The sequence below is a fragment of the Narcine bancroftii genome, chromosome 12 (assembly GCF_036971445.1).
Source record: "Narcine bancroftii isolate sNarBan1 chromosome 12, sNarBan1.hap1, whole genome shotgun sequence".
Classification (NCBI taxonomy): Eukaryota; Metazoa; Chordata; class Chondrichthyes; order Torpediniformes; family Narcinidae; genus Narcine; species Narcine bancroftii.
The window spans coordinates 81,458,754-81,480,431 of NC_091480.1; the positions used below are offsets into that span (position 1 = coordinate 81,458,754).

Genomic DNA, 21,678 nt, shown 5'->3' on the forward strand with positions numbered 1-21,678 from the left:
GGAGGGGAGTTAGAGAAAGCAGCCTTAGTGGCCTGCTCCTGTCTCCACCCTACGCTCCGTTCTCACGGTGGCCACAAGATGGAGGACAGGCTGCCCAGAACAAATCTCAGCCCTCCAGTGAAGATCTGCTGCCTCAACAGACACTTCCTTAGCATGGAATGAAGAATGGAAGTCTGCAGATGCTGTGATTGTGGTAAAAAATGCTGGAGGAACTCAGCTGGTCTCGCAGCATCCACAGCGCACCTAGTTTTGTTCTTACCTTGATGAAGGGCTCAACCCCAAAACATTGGTTATGCATGTTTATTTTTGCTCTATAATGTATACCTAGTGTCGCCGAGAATATTCTCCCAGAATCACAGTGCGGCTTTCGCGCAAACAGAGGAACTACTGACATGGTCTTTGCCCTCAGACAGCTCCAAGAAAAGTGCAGAGAACAAAACAAAGGACTCTACATCACCTTTGTTGACCTCACCAAAGCCTTCGACACCGTGAGCAGGAAAGGGCTTTGGCAAATACTAGAGCGCATCGGATGTCCCCCAAAGTTCCTCAACATGATTATCCAACTGCACGAAAACCAACAAGGTCGGGTCAGATACAGCAATGAGCTCTCTGAACCCTTCTCCATTAACAATGGCGTGAAGCAAGGCTGTGTTCTCGCACCAACCCTCTTTTCAATCTTCTTCAGCATGATGCTGAACCAAGCCATGAAAGACCCCAACAATGAAGACGCTGTTTACATCCGGTACCGCACGGATGGCAGTCTCTTCAATCTGAGGCGCCTGCAAGCTCACACCAAGACACAAGAGAAACTTGTCCGTGAACTACTCTTTGCAGACGATGCCGCTTTAGTTGCCCATTCAGAGCCAGCTCTTCAGCGCTTGACGTCCTGCTTTGCGGAAACTGCCAAAATGTTTGGCCTGGAAGTCAGCCTGAAGAAAACTGAGGTCCTCCATCAGCCAGCTCCCCACCATGATTACCAGCCCCCCCACATCTCCATCGGGCACACAAAACTCAAAACGGTCAACCAGTTTACCTATCTCGGCTGCACCATTTCATCAGATGCAAGGATCGACAATGAGATAGACAACAGACTCGCCAAGGCAAATAGCGCCTTTGGAAGACTACACAAAAGAGTCTGGAAAAACAACCAACTGAAAAACCTCACAAAGATAAGCGTATACAGAGCCGTTGTCATACCCACACTCCTGTTCGGCTCCGAATCATGGGTCCTCTACCGGCACCACCTACGGCTCCTAGAACGCTTCCACCAGCGTTGTCTCCGCTCCATCCTCAACATCCATTGGAGCGCTTACATCCCTAACGTCAAAGTACTCGAGATGGCAGAGGTCGACAGCATCGAGTCCACGCTGCTGAAGATCCAGCTGCGCTGGATGGGTCACGTCTCCAGAATGGAGGACCATCGCCTTCCCAAGATCGTGTTATATGGCGAGCTCTCCACTGGCCACCGTGACAGAGGTGCACCAAAGAAAAGGTACAAGGACTGCCTAAAGAAATCTCTTGGTGCCTGCCACATTGACCACCGCCAGTGGGCTGATAACGCCTCAAACCGTGCATCTTGGCGCCTCACAGTTTGGCGGGCAGCAACCTCCTTTGAAGAAGACCGCAGAGCCCACCTCACTGACAAAAGGCAAAGGAGGAAAAACCCAACACCCAACCCCAACCCACCAATTTTCCCCAGCAACCGCTGCAATCGTGTCTGCCTGTCCCGCATCGGACTTGTCAGCCACAAACAAGCCTGCAGCTGACGTGGACTTTTTACCCCCTCCATAAATCTTCGTCCGCGAAGCCAAGCCAAAGAAAGAAGATAATGTACAATGTTTGATCTGCTGAATTTCTCCAGTGTTGTGCTTTTACTTCAACCACGGTGTCTGCAGACTTCCGTGTCATCATCCTTTTCAACACTCAGGGACCAATCCTCCACAGAGCTCAGGAACATCAAGTTCCAAAGATTCAACACCCTCTGGGGGGATAAGGTTCCCCAGTTCACAGTTCTGATTGGAGATAAAGAACTAGAAAGGATTTTCTTTGGTCAGGTTGTGGGACAGGCAATGGCATTGGTCTGAATCAGATCAGAGATGATGCAGGGCAGTTCTGCATGATCTTGCATTCAGCTGCAGTTGTTCAGTTCCAAGCACTGGAGATGTTCAAGTCGTATGCTGACTCTTGTTGACCTGCCACAGGTCAGGGTTCTCTGAGCTCTGTACTCCATGCAGGGTCCAGCGACAAAGAGATAAACAATGCAGGGTACAGTCACGTGGGGTCCAGCAATGTAGCTCACACATCACCCAGCCTTTATTCTCCAATATAGTTCAGGTTTTTGGAATCACAGCTCTGGGTATTCAGTTAATAACATTCCCATTGACAAAGCCATCTGAATAGTCAGGGCATCAAAGATTATCAGGAGAAGGCCAGGCTGAGTGGGAGAATGGATCAGCACATAATGGAATTGCTGAGCAGACTTGACAGGTCGAATGGCCTTCTGCTCCAATATCTGATGGTGTTATGGAAAAGTCTGGATTCTGCCCTGTCTGCAGAATACTATGTGCAAACCACATTACTGAACTATTGCATTGTCCCAGGTCCCAAAGTATCTGAGGCTCACTGCTTCCAACCCCCACCTTGGTCCTGCTGTCTCTCCTCTGGGCCTGTTTCCCTGTGATACAGCCACACTCCTCTGATTAGGCCCGTTGCACTCTATCCTTAGTCTTCCTGTGGGAGTTACAGGATCCCGAGCTCCAGAATTCCCTGCCTTCAAGCCCTCAGCTGGTCAGGCAGCCATTGGGAAAGGAGTTGGTGTTCCAAGCCAACCTTGGGTCTGACCCTTCAAGCTGAAACTGCCTGCCCAGCTGAGTGTTTCAAGCATGTCCTCTATCTTTGGCTTCTGCTGACTTCCACTGCTTCAGGACGTTGGCTCCCATCCCAATGTTATCCCAGTGAACACACCCCAGGAATCCAGTTGCTAACTCACAGAAGGGATTGTGTAACCATTGCCCAGCAGATGCCACTTGGCCTGTTGTTTTAATGCTGTATTTTTCCAACCCATCCCACTGCCTCCTTGTCATAATATCCCTCTGTTTGAGAACAGGATAAGTACAAACCAGTGCCCTCTATGAGCTTCCAGGATGGATCTTCTCAGCAGTGTTACTGGGTCAGGGGGTTGAAACCTTTCCACAGCCTCCCTGTTCCTTTGCCCACCGCAGCCCTGAGGTCTATGCGGTAGAACTGCTTGTTCCATGGGAGAGGTTAACCAGACCAGCCCCCTTATCCCCACAAGTGGAATCACTGTGGAGAACATTGGATCAGGAGCACATGCATTTTTGAAGCTGTTTGGTGGAATTCCATCTACACCAGCCATTCTCAAACTTTACTTGTCTATGGCCCCCTTAGGTCTCTGTTCAAATTTTATAGGCCCCATTCCCTGTGAACCAGTCAAGTTTAGTTGGTTTCTTAGGTATTTCTACCAACTACATAAAAAATATTTTATGATTGCAGCCCATGGCCCCCCCCCCCACCACATTAAATGGACTACAGCCCCTCTCTGGGGAGGTCAGGGGTGGTATTTGGTCCCCATTGAGAATGGCTGGTCGAGACATCACGCACCCTCACAGTACAGCTCCAGGAACTCACGAAGCAGTGGGCAGTGAGGGTTTGTCAAAGGGTACAGCAGGAGAAAGACCAGCGGAAAATAAAGGCAGAGAAATGGCAGATGGAGTTTAATCCCGATAAATATGTGGATTAATATCGGCTGTGAATGGTGGAGTCCTTGCGAGTATTGGGGAACAGATGGACATTGTTGTGCAGATCCAAACACCCTTGAAGGTGGCTGAGCAGGTAGATGACCTGGTTGGGAAAGCAGATGGGATATCAGCCTTCATTAGTTGGGAATTAATTAGGAGCAGAGAGGTTATGCACCAATGTCATTCAGACCTCAGCTGGAGTTGCAGCTCGCAGACCATCGGAGTAGTGTGACAGCACTGGAGAGGGTGCAGAGGAGATTCCCCAGGGCATAGAGGGATGGAGCAGTTCAGAAAAGAGGAGACTGGAGCAGCTGGGGTGTTCTCTTGGGAACTGAAGAGGGCATGAACGAGGTGTGGAAAATAACATGGGGAATGGGCGGCGTGCAGAATCTTCCCCCTTCACCCCAAAAACTAAAAAGCACCAATTCAGGAACTGGGGTAAACAAGAAAATATGCAGATGCTGGGTTGAGTCTCATGGTTAGTCCGTGTTCCCCATCCTGTGGTCAGTCCCCTTTCCCCGTCCTGTGGTCAGTGTCCATGTTATCTGTCCTGTGGCAAGTGTTCGTGGTTTGCCATCCCATGGTTGGTGTCGGTGTCCACTGGCCCCGTGGTCAGTCCGTGTTTCCTGTCCTGAGGACGGAGTCCATGTTCCCCATCCCGTGGTCTCAGTTTGTGACTACACTGCCTCCCCTGCCTAGACTGGTGCCCAGCCAGACCGTGGCATGTGTTCTGCCACCAATGAGTTCACATGTATCCGGAGAGTTGGAGGGTGAAGAAACCTCAATACAGGGAGGCAAATGTTACCCTTTCACCAAGGTGTATCGTCTGCCAAACCTGCAGTCATATGGGCCCTCTGCCCATATGAAGGAAGGAAGGAGGGCTCTCCCTCCTACAGGAGATGTACACTACCCAGGGCTACTGAAGAACCATGTCTAACAGAGGAAGTGGCCAGTCCTTCTCGTATTGGTCTCCCCACCTCAACCTCCCCCCCCCCACCTCCTGGCCAAGAGGCCGATTACTCTGACAGAGAATTGAGGGCCCATAAATTTGTGAACAGCTTGGAATGAGGCAAATCCACAGGAACGAGGGAGAGGAGATGGTGGTCCGAAACATCAAAGGAGAAAGGCAAGGCAACCACAGGACAGCAGGGAGCAAGGACTCTGATGGCCACCCACATCACCGCCCCGTCACTCTGCAAAGACAGCACCAACACAAACTTGCATTTGCTTGCCAGAGATTGAAGGTTCTTGAGGCTGCAGAGCCCCACTTGTCATTTCCTCAATGAGGCGCCTGCCCCTTGAAGAACTGATGGCAGTCCACATCTCCCTGCAGTTCCGGAGAGCCCAGGAGTTGCACCCCCGTCTTTGTATCCACGCACCAGCACTTGCCCCGTTGCCCGTCCATCGATGGGTGACACTGTGGGAGAGGCACAGTCAATGAATGGAGGTCAACCCCCACACCCCTCAGTGCCCCACACTACCGCAGTCTGTTGCAGAAACTCCAGGTGGGGGCTCCAATCAACTGGAATCACTAGGGGGGGGGGTGCAGACCACACCGGGTAACACCATCAGAGAGGGTGACACCACAATGACTGTCTAAACTTTTTGTGCAGTGTTTCAGTATAAATTTATTATTTATTACAAAAATATCCCTGTAGTTAGATATAACAACAAAAACATTTTTTTGTAAGCCCAGCTTCCATGTATCAATATCCCTACAAGGCTAAAACTTGATGCTAATTTACTTTTTGAACCTTCTAACGTGCTCTGGTCAAAGCTGTCATTATTACCCAATTACAATGACGCTTCGAATCACGGGGTTTTGTCAGCAACCGCAACAAGCATGCGCTGCTTTTTCCATTGGAGGGGGTTGACACCATGAGATACCGCACACCAACCTTCGTGGCGCCACTGCTCTAATCCTCACCTTGGCTCTTCTGAGAGGGGTCAGTACAGAGGGAACTTCCTTTTGTATTTGACCCTTCCATGATGCTTCCCATCCATGTCCGGAATACACCCCAGCTCCTGTGGTCCACTCCATTCCTGGAAGGTCCAGTGAGCCAGCAGACCATGTGCTCCTAGGTACGGACACAACCTTGGCAGAGTTAGCATTGATGGGGTGGACCTCCCTGAGATCTCAATGCCTGGGACTGCGAATGCCACTAAGGCAAGGTGCAGGAACAGACTGATCAGGACCCTTCTCCCTCTCATGGGGCTTTAACCAGCACCAGGAGCACCTCATTCAGAGAAGCCACAACCCCTTGCACTCCATGTTAAGAACAGAAGAAATTGGAGCAGTAGTCGGCCACCTGGCCTGTCGAACCTGCTCCACCATTCAATGAGATCATGGTTGATCTGATGGTAGGCTCATCTCCACCTACCTGCCTTTTCCCCACATCCCTCAATTCGCCTGCTCTCCAACTTTGTCTTAAATATATTCACTGAGGTTGCCTCCACAGCTTCAATGGGCAATGAATTCCACAGGTTCACCACCTTCTGCCCACACCTCATTTGCATCCTAAATCTACTACCCTGTAACTGAGACTCTTCAAGGTTGCAGAAATGGCAGCTTGCCTGGGAGTCCGCAAACTGATTTAGAAACCTGTTGCACAGGGCTGTTTTGTGCAGCACCCTCCCTCCAGTGCAGGTCTGGTCCCCTGTGTGAAGTAGAGGGCAGCCGAGGAGAGGGGCCCGCTAGGGTGGGAACAGCAGGGGATGCAATGCGAAGGGGAGGACATGGAGAGTTGTGCAGATTGGGCAGAAAGAACTGACCTAGTGTGGAACACAGAAGGGGATGTTGCATCTCACCCATTTTTATACCTGAATAAATTCTGTGGAGGGAGATTTACTCTGTACCTAGCCTGGACTCTGGGAGCATTTACTGAGGCAGTAGAGGGAGTTGTCTCACAACAAACTTCAACCCTACCCTCCAATTCCCTTTGACTGCATCCCATACCTCCCTGAAACTCTGTCCCCAACTCAGGACCCACCAGCGTCACCTCCACCTCCCTCCTCCCTTCCCCCCGCCCCCCCCCTACTCTGGGTCCTGTTCTCAAGATGAGGCCTTCCACTCCAGCACATCCAAACTATTCTCCTCCAGAAAATGTGAGCCCTCTCTCGCATCTCCTCTATTGCTTGAACAGGTCTTCCCCACCTCTCCCTACACAGGACAGTGGAATTCCTTCATCCTCACCCACCCCTCCAGCCTTCGCATTCAGCATATCACTCTCCCACATTTCTCAAGTCATCACTTCCTGCTTTCCACAGGGACCTCTTTCCGGGACTTCCTCCCCATCTGACCCCACCACATTCCTCTGCAACTGCAACATCTCCTCCCTCATCACCATCCAGGGACCTATCAGCCCTTCCAGCTGACGCACTCACCTCCAACCTCAGTCCTGCCAGCTTGGCCTCCTCTACATTGGTGAGAACGACGCAGACCTGGTGCCAGACATGTTAACTCTCCCCACCCAATTCCCACACCAACCTCTTTGCTGCCAGGGCAAGGACAGCCACAAATTAGTGGAAGAGCCTGGGTCACCAACAATCTAGCAGCATGAATAGCAAGTTCTCCAGTTTCACCCCACCCTCCCCACTCGACTCATTGACATCCTCTCACATACTCTTCCTTCCAAACCACCCCCAGCCCCCGTTACTCTTTCTGCCCATCACCCACACAGACCTCTGTGCCCCCCCCCAAATCACTGATCCCCTCCTCTTTTGGGTCCAACTCCCCCTGCCCTTTACCCTGGCTATCTTTTCTCCACACTCAGGCAGATACAGGGGCTCAAAGTGAAGCATTGACAGGCAGTTTGGTTTTTGCTTTGGCTTCCACCGTTTGCAGTTTCTTTTGCATCCAATCTGGCCAAATCTTGGCCACTAATAAAACGACTTGTGCCTGCATGTGGAAGTGTTAAACAATGGTCTCTCATCTTTGGCTGGCAACATCTATGAGCTAGATCTGAGTTAAACCGAATTATCTCTGCTCCATTTAGCAATAACTGAAGATGAATAAGTACCTGCTTTGGGTGATAAAATCCTTTCCGGTCACAGTTAGGGATGGGAATATGATAGAAACTCCCATTTGTCTGTCTGAGCAGTTTGGCAAATCTCTCGAGTGCACGCTGGAGCTCACCTTGGCACGGACCCTGAAGACAGGCAAGACCAGCAGTTAGAGTACTGGATCACTATTAATTCACCAGGAAGTCCCAAGTAAAATAAAACTCAGTTATCATCAGTTGAGTCTCCCAGAGCAGAGGTACTTTACAAAGCGCGAAAGTTTGCAACCACCGTGATTGAAGTAAAAACGCAACACTGGAGAAATTCAGCAGGACAAACAGTGTCCTTTATGTAGCAAAGAGAAATATACAGAACCAATGTTTTGGGCTTGATCCCTTCATTAAGGTATGAGCAAAATGTAGCAGGTGTACAAACAGAATGGTGGGAGAGGAGGCAGGAGGTAATAGGTGGATAAGGGAGGGAGGGCACACCAGCGAGCAGGGGGAGGGGGGATGGCTGTGTGAAAGAAGAGGGTGGTGAGCTGGAGAAAGAAGCCAGAGGGATGGGAAGAGAGGAGAACGGGCTACTAGAAACAGAGAAGTCAATGTTGAAGCTGCCCACCTGGAGAGTGCCCAGGCAGAATATTAGGTGCTGCTCCCCCAATTTATGGGGATTCTTAGTTTGGCAATGAATGAAGCCATGGACAGACATGCTGGCATGAGAGTGGGGTGCTCAGCAAAGCAATCTCTCTGTTTGCGTCCTTTCTCTCCATTGGAGAGAAGGCCATATCAGGAGCACTGGATGCAGTAGACGACTCCTGCAGATTCACAAGTGTTGATTCACTTGAAAGGACCATTTGGGGCCCAGATTGGTGGTGAGCGAGGAGGTGGGGGCACAAGTGTGGCACCTCCAGCCGCAGGAAATGGTGCCTAGGAGGTGATTGGTGGACAGGGATGAGGGAGTCACGGAGGGAACGGTCCTCCTCCCCCACTATTTGGTTTGGGCACCTGCCGACATTTTGTTCATACCTTGATGAAGGGCTCAGGCCCTAAACATTGGTTATGCTATATGTGCGCTATCTGATCAGCTGAGTTTTACCAGCATTGTGTTTTTATTACAACAAGGTACAGGGTATTTACCAGGTTCTCTGCTGCTAAAAGCAGCTCACTAACATTCCACCATGGAAGAAACACAGGCAAGATGTAGACACATCTGCTTCCTGGCACCAGTGACCTGCTGGATAAAGCAAAGGAACTGGAAGGAAGGTGAGAGAAGGTGAGCATCTCCCTTGGCAATGGGAGCTGAGCTCCGAGACCCAGACCTGTGTTTATACCGACCGTGTCCTTATCGGTTGCAGACTGAGAGATCGCTTTGCTCAGTACCCCCTCTCCGTCCGCTACCACAGTGAACTCCCAGTAGCCAATTCTGGGCCACACTCCCAGCTCACATGTACTGTCCCATCCTGACCACCCACAGACTGGAGGAACAACACCTTATTTTCTGGCTGGCCACCCTCCAGCCAGATGACATGAACATTGACTTCACTGCTTTCCATTAAACCTGCTCGCCTTTTCTATCCCCTCCCCCATTTCCTGCCTTACAGTTCTTTTACCGACACAAAAGCCCTACCTTTCCACCTCCCTTCCCGCTCAGTGCTACAGTCCCCTCCCTCCCTTTACAACCATCATAACCTGCCCTGCCACCCCACTCTTTTGTTCAGACGCTCACCGGCATTTTTTCTCATACTTGAAGGGCTCAAGCCCCAAACTTCAGTTATGTATCTCTGCCTTTGCTACATAAAGGGCACGGTTTGACCCGCTGAGCATCTCCAGCTGGACAATCCACAGCTGCAGGAAGGACAGACACGTGCAGGTGACCAAAGGTGGTATCAAAGGGTGGCTATGCAGGAGTTTGGTGGGAGGTTTTACTGAGGATTGGGACATGGCAACATGAATTATGCAAGAAAACTAACAAGAATGGGTCACAGAATATCACGGGCTTAAATGTTGGGAGGGGTACATCTACAATTAATGTGGGGATAAGGCAACATGGTTGGTTCAGCACTCTATTACAGTGGCCCAAATTCGAATCGAGCACGATCTGTTGGTATGTTCTCCCTGATCCTCTAGGTGATCCAGTTTCCTCCCACTCTTCAAAACATATGGGGAGCTTGTAGGTTAATTGGGCTCATGGGCCAAAAGGTGAGGGAGGGAGATTGCTGTATGTCTAAATTTAAAAAAAATAGAATTGATTGGGGCAGGGATGAGGCAGAGAGTGAGGTGAGCAGGAAAGCTTGGAGGGAGAAGTAAGTGCAGGCAAACAGCCACTCTTCTGTAATCCACCCCTTCCCACATCACATTCTCTGCAATCTTTCACCCAAGCTGTACTGCAGATCAGTGCCTGCCGCTGGAGAAGGGGAAGAAGGGGGCTGCTGTTACTTGTCCCTGAACGAGCATCAGGACCATCCTGGGTCTGTGGACTGAGGGGGCTGCATTGACTCAGAGCATCTTTCACCAATCTCACCTTTATGCGAGGCTCGTCACGGATGTGATTGTGGGCGTTCTTTGATCTGCCGTTATTGTGTGCTTTTTCACGAATCCGGGCCAAGTGCTTGGAGATGCATTTCTTGTCATAGGTGTGGCAGGGGATGTGAGGACCCTCAGCCTGTTCCAGCTCCAGTAATCTTCAGCTTCTGTAGGAACAGGGAGACTCAAAGTCCAGCACCTGCCAACCAATCATCTTGATGAGACACCCCTTGGGAGGATGGTGACCCCAGTTTCACGTGAATAAACTGTTCAGGATTGCTATTCCTGTCACCAGTCCTGTTCACCAAAGAGTTTCAATGGGGTTGATCTCCCCATTGAATTCACACAGTTAAAAGTGGTGCACAAACTACAGTGTGACAAGGAAAGCCTCAATCTCATTGATCCAGGGCAACTACAATAATGTAATGCAGGGAGGAGAAAGGTTGGGATTATCAGGTTAGCACCATGGATGGATGCTCTTCTACCGTTGAGTCTGTAGTGCGAATCCCAACCCTAGAGCTCATGGGGGGTGGGGGAGTGGGGTCAGAGAGGAAATAACAATAAAACAGAAGGAAATAAATGGCAGGGCAGCCAGAAATGCTGTAATAAAGCTGCCACCGGTGGGGATCCGTAGAGAATAATAAGAGGAGACACAGCGCTGCTCCAGAGGGTTCAACTGCCCGGCCTTAATGCCATCAGCTCCATTCAGCCATTAAATGGCCTGATGGAGGAGCCGATGGTGTTTTTAAAATGTAAAACCCTTCATCCACAGGTCTGCACCCAAGATGGTGGGGCCTGTGCTCATTCACAGCCATGAAGGGTTTCGGAGTCTTGGGAGCAGTGAATCTGCACAGGGCATCAGAATCGAAGAGAATACCACGCCCCCTCTCTAACCCCCTCGTTGAGGAAAAGATGGACCTATAGGACGGTGTCCACAGCGGCGGACTAGCAAGAAGCTCAGTGGTTGGGGGATCCACATGGGCTGCGGGCTGCTGGAGGCTGGCTCATGGGAACCAGGCATTGGAACTGGAATTTGAGGGCAAGAAGGGCTCCTGAAGGGCCTTCAGGGCTGGAGGCTTCCTGATCATGTTGGAGGTTTGGATCTGTTGCCGATGGATTGAACGGGGGTCTGTGCAGCTGCAGAGGTTGTGGGAGGGCTGAGGGGACATCCATGGACACTCAGTGACTAAAGGGACTCTCTCTCGCTTCTCTTTCTCTCTTCCTGTAAGGGATGCCAGACAATGCTAATAGCCACTCTTTGTCTGCCTTACAGCAGACAGAAGACAAATTTGTCTAATATTACATGACAATAAAGGAATCTTAATGGTGTTTCTTAATTTCCACTGGAGGAGAAAGCTGAGTAAAGGAGAGAAAAAAGGGTTAAGGCCTGGACTGTGCGCAGGAGAACTTCCTGGCCCTCTCCTCCCCTTCACTCACTCACTTGCAGAGACGAGAGGAGGTGAGAGGATTCGTACCATGCCAGCTCCCAGTGTAGCCAGTCACATCCAAGTCCAAAAATACACCAACGTCCGGGAGCGGAGATGGAATCAGTCACGTATTCCAACAATCGCCAGTAAAATCTGTCAAGGGCTGCATTGTTAAAGCAAGTTGTGTCCTTGTCCAGGAGAACTGTTTTACAGCGCCCAGTCCTTCAAGAAAATTAACTCTTTGGTTCCTCTCTTTGGTTGAGCAAACTTAGTGCTCTCCCCAAAGGAGATCATGTTCTCTGTCCTCTAGAGACTGGGTTTAGCACGGAAGCAATGCTGTGTGGCAGAACGGACAGTTAATGGTCTTCCCCAGAATCTCATTACATTTCAGGACTCACGAGAGACTGCAGACGCTGGAATCTGCTGGAGGGACTTTCGGGCCGAGTATCATCCCTGGGAGAAAAAATCTTTTTCAATATGGGCCTCGACCATTCCTTTTCTCCGTGCCCCCAACCTCTTAGTTCATACAGCAGGTTGGTTTTTTGCTCAATAGCTTTCTGTTGGCTGTTAAGGCACTTTTCTACATACCCACCAACTCTAACAGCTGCCTCAACTTCTTCCCATCCTGTTCCCCGAAAGGATTCCATACCTTTCTAGCAATTTCTCCGTTTCAATCGCACCTGCTCCCAGGATGAGGACTTCCTTGCCCTATCAGAGATGTCCTCCTCCTTTAAAGGACCTGGCTTCCCTTCTACCACCATCAATTCATCTCTTACCCGCACTTCCTCCATTACCCGCCCATCTGCCCTGACCCCCCTCCTTCCCCCAAGCACAAGGACAGGATTCCCCTTATCCTCACCTACCACTCTGCTAGCCACCACATCCAGCATATCATTCTCCATAATTTCCTCCGGCTACTACGTGATCCCACCTCCAGACAGATATTCCCCTCTCGTCCTCTCTCCACCTTCCGCAGGGTCCACTCCTTCCTCCCCAACCAATCTTCCCCTTGGCACCTACCCCTGTGTCCACAGGAAATGCTATACTTGCGCCCACACCTCCTTTCTCACCACCAAAACAGTCCTTCCAAGTGAAGAAACGCTTCATTTGTGAATCTGCAGGGGTCATCTACTGCATCTGGTGGTCTCCCCTACATCGGAGATGCTCGATGTGGACCTAGGAGATCGCTTCATTGAATACATTTGTTCTGTCCACTACAATAGTGGTGATCTCCCAGTGGCTAATCATTTCAATTCTGAGCCCCATTCCCTTGCTGACATCCAAGGTCATGGTCCTGGACACGGCCAAACTGAGGCCCACCTGCAAATTGGTGGATAAACAGCTCATATTCCATATTCCTCCAACCGGAATGGCATTAATATTGACTTCTCCGGTTTCTGTTAGCCCAACCCCTCCATCCCATCCCTATGTCTCTTTTTCCTTCAGTTCTGCATTCAATCCATTCCCCCAATCTATTCTCACCTCTTGTCCTTCTATCCATGTCCAATATGGTCTCCCCCTGCCCTCTTGCCCCCCAGCCTCTATATTTGGGGGCTTGCCTGAATTTTGCTCACACCTTAAAAGGGGGGCTCAGGCCCAGGCCTGTTTTACATCTTTACCTCCTTTGGATACTGCGAGACCTGCTGAGCTCCTCCAGCATTTACCACAATCGCAGCATCTGCAGACGTCCATGTTTCACCAGGATCGTTCATGGAATGGGAACCTTTACTTTCAAGCAGAGATTAGATTGACTGGAGTAATTTTCATAGGAATGAAGAGGCTGAAGAGTGATCTGAAGGGGATGGGGGGGGGGGGGAAAAGAGGTTATAAAGTCATGAAGAACATAGATAGGGTAGATAGTCAGGAGTCTTTTCCCCAGGGAAGGGGGGTCTAAAACTGGAGTGCATAGGATTAAGACCAGAGGAAAAAGATTTAAAGGGGAAACTGGGCTTGGTGGATGGTTGGAAACAGGCTGTCAGAGAAAGTGGCAGAGGTTGGGACAATTAAAAGTAATTTGGTCACATACATACAAAGAGGTTGAGAGATATGGACATTAACACACCTTTTGCTTTCCGAACTGCACATTAGTTTTCAGTGAGTTGTGTACAGATGTTTCTGAGCCACCAACACCTTTTCCACTTGCATCCTTACCTATCCACCCAATCTGTCTTGGTTCCAGGCAAGTGAGTAGGTGGGCCAAGGAGCTTTTCTCCACACTGTAACTCCATGTCAGGGGAAGTGATTAGTAGGTGGTTGGAGGGAATGGTTTAAAGAATGCACCCAGAGTTTCAGTGAAGACATGCCCACCGACCTCCAGGAAGCTCTGAGCCTTGGGACGGAGGGGGAGAGGGGTACGGGAAGGGGGTTGGCAATGGTTGGAGGGAGGGGGAAGGAAGAGGGTGAGGGAAGAAAGAGTGGGGAGGGGGAGAGAGGGTGGGAGGGAGTGGACTGATGGAGGGTTGGGGGGGAGGTGGTGGGAGAGAAAAAGGGATTGGTGGAGGAGTGGGATGAAATGCAGAGGGGTGGGGGAAGGAGGTGGGGAGTGAGATGGGGTAAGGAAAGGGTGGGGAGAGAGAGGAGTAGTGAGTGGGGGTGAGAAGGTGGGTGAGAGGGGAAGAGAGAGAATGTCAGAGGTACCCTTGCTTCCTTTGAGACATTAACACACAATGCTATCCTTGTGATTACTGAGAGGCCTTCACCCATCCCTGCCCCATTTTACCCTGACCACAGATCGAAAACACATACCCCACAGGGTCTCTGGATAATGATCAAACCTGGCGCCGAACTAATATTCCTGCCTCAAGCCGGGAAACAGGGGTTAATGTCAGTTGCTTTGCCTTTTAATGAAGCACAGATGGGTGGAAATGGCTTCACACCAACTGCACCGTCAGCGAGTGGCGCTGCCTGTCTCAGTGAGGAGAGACATCCACCCTCCCCTCATGGCTGCTCCTCAGAGCAGAGGTTCCCTCTGTGTACAAACCGAATGGCCAGATGCAAACTCAAGGTCAATTTCATCTGCCAAGAAAGCAGAGTAAGGAACTATTCCAGAAACCTCTGACATTAGTGGGGGAGCAACACAGCAAACAGGCCCTGCTCATCAGATTTCAGCCCCCCCATTACACCAACTCATCTTTTCATAGGGGACATGGCTGGTGCCAAACAGAGGCTGATTGACAGAATAGTGAGTGGGAGAGAGAGAGAAAGTGGGAGGGAGGGAGTGCGTGAGAGAGAGTGAAGGGGGTGGGAGAGAGTGGGATGGGGAGAGAGAGAGAGAGAGTGGGGTGGGGGAGAGAGAGAGAGAGAGAGAGTGGGGTGGGGAGAGAGAGAGAGAGAGAGAGAGTGGGGTGGGGAGAGGGAGAGGTGGGGTGGGGAGAGGGAGAGAGGGGTGGGGAGAGGGAGAGAGGGGTGGGGAGAGGGAGAGAGGGGTGGGGAGAGGGAGAGTGGGGAGGGGAGAGGGAGAGTGGGGAGGGGAGAGGGAGAGTGGGGAGGGGAGAGGGAGAGTGGGGGTGGGGAGGGGAGAGTGGGGGTGGGGAGGGGGAGAGTGGGGTGGGGAGGGGGAGAGGGAGAGTGGGGTGGGGAGGGGGAGAGGGAGAGTGGGGTGGGGAGGGGAGAGGGAGAGTGGGGGTGGGGAGGGGAGAGGGAGAGTGGGGTGGGGAGGGAGGGAGAGGGAGAGTGGGGTGGGGAGGGGAGAGGGAGAGTGGGGTGGGGAGGGGAGAGGGAGAGTGGGGTGGGGGAGGGGAGAGGGAGAGTGGGTGGGGAGGGGAGAGGGAGAGTGGGGCGGGGAGGGGAGAGGGAGAGTGGGGCGGGGAGGGGAGAGGGAGAGTGGGGCGGGGGAGGGGAGAGGGAGAGTGGGGCGGGGAGGGGAGAGGGAGAGTGGGGCGGGGAGGGGAGAGGGGAGAGTGGGGCGGGGGGGAGGGGAGAGAGTGGGGCGGGGAGGGGAGAGGGAGAGTGGGGCGGGGAGGGGAGAGGGAGAGTGGGGCGGGGAGGGGAGAGGGAGAGTGGGGCGGGGAGGGGAGAGGGAGAGTGGGGCGGGGAGGGGAGAGGGAGAGTGGGGCGGGGAGGGGAGAGGGAGAGTGGGGCGGGGAGGGGAGAGGGAGAGTGGGGCGGGGAGGGGAGAGGGAGAGTGGGGCGGGGAGGGGGAGAGGGAGAGTGGGGCGGGGAGGGGAGAGGGAGAGTGGGGCGGGGAGGGGAGAGGGAGAGTGGGGCGGGGAGGGGAGAGGGAGAGTGGGGCGGGGAGGGAGAGGGAGAGTGGGGCGGGAGGGGAGAGGGAGAGTGGGGCGGGGAGGGGAGAGGGAGAGTGGGGGGGGAGGGGAGAGGGAGAGTGGGGCGGGGAGGGGAGAGGGAGAGTGGGGCGGGGAGGGGAGAGGGAGAGTGGGGCGGGAGGGGGAGAGGGAGAGTGGGGCGGGGAGGGGAGAGGGAGAGTGGGGCGGGGAGGGGAGAGGGAGAGTGGGGCGGGGAGGGAGAGGGAGAGTGGGGCGGGGAGGGGAGAGGGAGAGTGGGGCGGGGAGGGGAGAGGGAGAGTGGGGCGGGGAGGGGAGAGGGAGAGTGGGGCGGGGAGGGGAGAGGGAGAGTGGGGCGGGGAGGGGAGAGGGAGAGTGGGGCGGGGAGGGGAGAGGAGAGTGGGGCGGGGAGGGGAGAGGGAGAGTGGGGCGGGGAGGGGAGAGGGAGAGTGGGGCGGGGAGGGGAGAGGGAGAGTGGGGCGGGGGAGGGGAGAGGGAGAGGTGGGGGCGGGAGGGGAGAGGGAGAGTGGGGCGGGGAGGGGAGAGGGAGAGTGGGGCGGGGAGGGAGGGAGGTGGGGCGGGGAAGAGAGGGAGAGGGGGGCGGGGAGAGAGGGAGAGTGGGGCGGGGAGAGAGGGAGAGTGGGGCGGGGAGAGAGGGAGAGTGGGGCGGGGAGAGAGGGAGAGTGGGGCGGGGAGAGAGGGAGAGTGGGGGCGGGGGAGAGAGGGAGAGTGGGGCGGGGAGAGAGGGAGAGTGGGGCGGGGAGAGAGGGAGAGTGGGGCGGGGAGAGAGGGAGAGTGGGGCGGGGAGAGAGGGAGAGTGGGGCGGGGAGAGAGGGAGAGTGGGGCCGGGAGAGAGGGAGAGTGGGGCGGGGAGAGAGGGAGAGTGGGGCGGGGAGAGAGGGAGAGTGGGGCGGGGAGAGAGGGAGAGTGGGGCGGGGAGAGAGGGAGAGTGGGGCGGGGAGAGAGGGAGAGTGGGGCGGGGGAGAGAGGGAGAGTGGGGCGGGGAGAGAGGGAGAGTGGGGCGGGGAGAGAGGGAGAGTGGGGGCGGGGAGAGAGGGAGAGTGGGGCGGGGAGAGAGGGAGAGTGGGGCGGGGAGAGAGGGAGAGTGGGGCGGGGAGAGAGGGAGAGTGGGGGCGGGGAGAGAGGGAGAGTGGGGCGGGGAGAGAGGGAGAGTGGGGGCGGGGAGAGAGGGAGAGTGGGGCGGGGGAGAGAGGGAGAGTGGGGCGGGGAGAGAGGGAGAGTGGGGCGGGGAGAGGAGGGAGAGTGGGGCGGGGAGAGAGGGAGAGTGGGGCGGGGAGAGAGGGAGAGTGGGGGCGGGGAGAGAGGGAGAGTGGGGGCGGGGAGAGAGGGAGAGTGGGGCGGGGAGAGAGGGAGAGTGGGGCGGGGAGAGGAGGGAGAGTGGGGCGGGGAGAGAGGGGAGAGTGGGGGCGGGGGAGAGAGTGAGAGAGTGGGGCGGGGAGAGAGTGAGAGAGTGGGGCGGGGAGAGAGTGAGAGAGTGGGGCGGGGAGAGAGTGAGAGAGTGGGGCGGGGAGAGAGTGAGAGAGTGGGGGCGGGGAGAGAGTGAGAGAGTGGGGCGGGGAGAGAGTGAGAGAGTGGGGCGGGGAGAGAGTGAGAGAGTGGGGCGGGGAGAGATAGAGAGAGTGGGCGGGGAGAGATAGAGAGAGTGGGGCGGGGGAGAGATAGAGAGAGTGGGGCGGGGAGAGATAGAGAGAGTGGGGCGGGGAGAGATAGAGAGAGTGGGGCGGGGAGAGATAGAGAGAGTGGGGCGGGGAGAGATAGAGAGAGTGGGGCGGGGAGAGATAGAGAGAGGTGGGGCGGGGAGAGATAGAGAGAGTGGGGCGGGGAGAGATAGAGAGAGTGGGGCGGGGAGAGATAGAGAGAGTGGGGCGGGGAGAGATAGAGAGAGTGGGGCGGGGAGAGGATAGAGAGAGAGTGGGGCGGGGAGAGATAGAGAGAGAGTGGGGCGGGGAGAGATAGAGAGAGAGTGGGGCGGGGAGAGAGGGGGCGGGGAGAGAGGGGCGGGGAGAGAGGGGCGGGGAGAGAGGGGCGGGGAGAGAGGGGCGGGGAGAGAGGGGCGGGGTGAGAGAGGGGCGGGGAGAGAGTGAGAGAGTGGGGCGGGGAGAGATAGAGAGAGTGGGGCGGGGAGAGATAGAGAGAGTGGGGCGGGGAGAGATAGAGAGAGTGGGGCGGGGAGAGATAGAGAGAGTGGGGCGGGGAGAGATAGAGAGAGTGGGGCGGGGAGAGATAGAGAGAGTGGGGCGGGGAGAGATAAGAGAGTGGGGGCGGGGAGAGATAGAGAGAGTGGGGCGGGGAGAGATAGAGAGAGTGGGGCGGGGAGAGATAGAGAGAGTGGGGCGGGGAGAGATAGAGAGAGTGGGGCGGGGAGAGATAGAGAGAGTGGGGCGGGGAGAGATAGAGAGAGTGGGGGCGGGGAGAGATAGAGAGAGTGGGGCGGGGAGAGATAGAGAGAGTGGGGCGGGGAGAGATAGAGAGAGTGGGGCGGGGAGAGATAGAGAGAGTGGGGCGGGGAGAGATAGAGAGAGTGGGGCGGGGAGAGATAGAGAGAGTGGGGCGGGGAGAGATAGAGAGAGTGGGGCGGGGAGAGATAGAGAGAGTGGGGCGGGGAGAGATAGAGAGAGTGGGGCGGGGAGAGATAGAGAGAGTGGGGCGGGGAGAGATAGAGAGAGTGGGGCGGGGAGAGATAGAGAGAGTGGGGCGGGGAGAGATAGAGAGAGTGGGGCGGGGAGAGATAGAGAGAGTGGGGCGGGGGAGAGATAGAGAGAGTGGGGCGGGGAGAGATAGAGAGAGTGGGGCGGGGAGAGATAGAGAGAGTGGGGCGGGGAGAGAGAGAGAGAGTGGGGCGGGTAGAGAGAGAGAGAGAGTGGGGCGGGGAGAGAGAGAGAGAGAGTGGGGCGGGGAGAGAGAGAGAGAGTGGGGCGGGAGGAGAGAGAGAGAGAGTGGGGCGGGGAGAGAGAGAGAGAGTGGGGCGAGAGAGAGTGGGGCGGGGAGAGAGAGAGAGAGTGGGGCGGGGAGAGAGAGAGAGAGTGGGGGCGGGGAGAGAGAGAGAGAGTGGGGCGGGGAGAGAGAGAGAGAGTGGGGCGGGGAGAGAGAGAGAGAGTGGGGCGGGGAGAGAGAGAGAGAGTGGGGCGGGGGAGAGAGAGAGAGAGTGGGCGGGGGAGGAGAGAGAGAGAGAGTGGGGCGGGGAGAGAGAGAGAGAGTGGGGCGGGAGAGAGAGAGAGAGTGGGGCGGGGAGAGAGAGAGAGTGGGGCGGGGAGAGAGAGAGAGTGGGGCGGGGAGAGAGAGAGAGAGTGGGGCGGGGAGAGAGAGAGAGTGGGGCGGGGAGAGAGAGAGAGTGGGGCGGGGAGAGAGAGAGAGTGGGGGCGGGGGAGAGAGAGAGAGTGGGGCGGGGAGAGAGAGAGAGTGGGGCGGGGAGAGAGAGAGAGTGGGGGCGGGAGAGAGAGAGAGTGGGGCGGGGAGAGAGAGAGAGTGGGGCGGGGAGAGGAGAGAGTGGGCGGGGAGAGAGAGAGAGTGGGGCGGGGAGAGAGAGAGAGTGGGGCGGGGAGAGAGAGAGAGTGGGGCGGGGAGAGAGAGAGAGTGGGGCGGGGAGAGAGAGAGAGTGGGCGGGGAGAGAGAGAGAGTGGGGCGGGAGAGAGAGAGAGTGGGGCGGGGAGAGAGAGAGAGTGGGGCGGGAGAGAGAGAGAGTGGGGCGGGGAGAGAGAGAGAGAGTGGGGCGGGGAGAGAGAGAGTGGGGCGGGGAGAGAGAGAGAGTGGGGCGGGAGAGAGAGAGAGTGGGGCGGGGAGAGGAGAGAGAAAGGTGAAGAGCAAAAAGAGAGCGGACAAAGTGGGTAAACCTCTTTAAAACTTTCCCACCATAGCTCCTGGAGTGGGTGCACTTCGCTCCATTTCTAATCCTTGCTCTTTATCTAATCCAGTCCAATGCTGAATTATCAGATGCAACGATGCCACGCTCGCCCTGTGGATTCCCCCCACCACCCACCACGCATGAGGTTTAAGGTCTCTGGGTGTCGAGTTTACTTGAGTGGCTGTGAGAGGAAGCTGATAGCAAGAGCTATTCCCTTCACGGAATCGCAGGGTTATGTATAAGATCGGCAGGAAACACGAGGCACACATGCAGGTTAGCTGAGAACCTGCAGGCTGTTTGGACTTAGCCTCCCGTTTGCAGCAAAGAATGCCTGATATCCGGGAGCGCAGACTTGGAATCCTGGGGATCGTCTCCATTATTGGTTACCACGATCCACTCTGACCTTCCAGCATAAATAGAATCCAAATATAAAAACAGAAATGAGAACCAGATGTTGCGATGTTATTGGAAACCAAACACTCGTTCGGAAATCTTGCATTAACTCTGCCGATTCTGTGTGTCACTGAACAGTCCCTGCACTCATTGGACCCCGGCCCAGAGCAGAGGCAGCGGAGGAGGGGAGAGGAGGAATATTCCAAAGGCTGGCGGCAGGTTCAAGCGCGGCTCCGAGGAGGGATGGCGAAGGGCTGGCGAGAAGGTTCATTTTGGGCAACTGCAGCAAGGCTTGCTCTCCTCGGGGGTCAAGTGCATTGGTGTCACGCAGCCGCTGCTGGGATCACCCAGCTTGGGGTGGGGGGGCGGCTCGCTCCCAAGGGAGAGGAACCCCGAGGCTAGGTTTCAGGGGAACGACATGGGAGCGGGGAGGAGCTGTCCTGGAGCAGCCCCCACCTCGCCTCCCAGGCAGAATAGCCTTCACTATTCAAATCCACAATGGCACAGCTCACAGGGTCCAAGAGAGAAAGTCAGAACACAGAAATGCTGCAGCAACTCAGCAGGTCTCACCAGGAGACAAAATACAGGCAACGACTCGGGTCTGAGCCCTTCTTCAAGGTGCCTTAAAGACAGGCTAGATATCCACCACCCTGCGGGACCTGCTGAATCCCTGCAGCATTTCTGTGCTTTCAATCCAATCCCAGCGACTCCAGATTTCCGTGTTCCAAGACAGTCACCCAAGCATCAGCAGAACGCAGATGCTCGCGGGGCCACATCCCACCGCAACTGGACGGAGGGGCACACGCCACGAAACTTCCCGGGCGATCAACTTCTTGGGACGATGCAGGGATCCGACTCCAGGCGCCAAGTGCGGGTTGTTGAGGCTGCACTCATGGTGTGGAGAGCCTTCCTTGGCACTCCCTGCCGTTGTTGGTGGAAAAAGCTTTGGAGGAGGTGGGGGGGGGGGGGGGGTTCGGTGAGCAGGAGTCTTTTGACGCACTCTTGAAGCCGTGGTTTGTGGCTCATCGGGTCGACTCCTCACCATCAACCCCTGCACCTCCACGAGTGTGGCTGGTGGAGGAGGATTCAGCGGTGTTCCAAGGCCAGGGCTGCCGTTCATTATTTGCTCCTTAACTTCAGACGGTACCACGGCAACAACCCGCTGTGCACCAGCACCCTTTAAAGTTGTAGCAGAACCTCCTTGCTCTTAAATTCAATCCCTCAGCAAGGAAGGCCACCATTCCCTTTGCCTTCTCGATTATCTGCTGCACCTGGAAACCAATCTTTTGCGATTCATGCACAAGCCCTCCCAAGTCCTTCTGCACAGCAGCACAATCTTTCACAGTTTAAATAATGATCGGATCTAGTCTTTTTCCTTTGAAAATGAATGACCTGACATTTACCCCACATCTAGCAGACCCGTGCCCACTCACTTAACTCATCTATATCCCTCTGCAGACACTTCACATACACTGCACAACTTGCTTTTCCACA

The 21,678-nt window shown here is 55.0% G+C and overlaps 1 protein-coding gene across 1 annotated transcript in view; it reads right to left on the reverse strand.

Moving 5' to 3' along the window:
* Positions 1–1,618: 1,618 nt before the first annotated feature.
* LOC138747685 (insulin-like growth factor-binding protein 4) overlaps positions 1,619–21,678 on the reverse strand; it is a 25,219-nt gene continuing 5,159 nt past the window's right edge. Inside the window, 4 exon segments of the mRNA XM_069907174.1 lie at positions 1,619–5,175; positions 7,778–7,906; positions 10,281–10,364; positions 10,367–10,449. Coding sequence (XP_069763275.1) covers positions 5,038–5,175; positions 7,778–7,906; positions 10,281–10,364; positions 10,367–10,449 — 434 coding nt within the window. The 3' untranslated portion in view covers positions 1,619–5,037.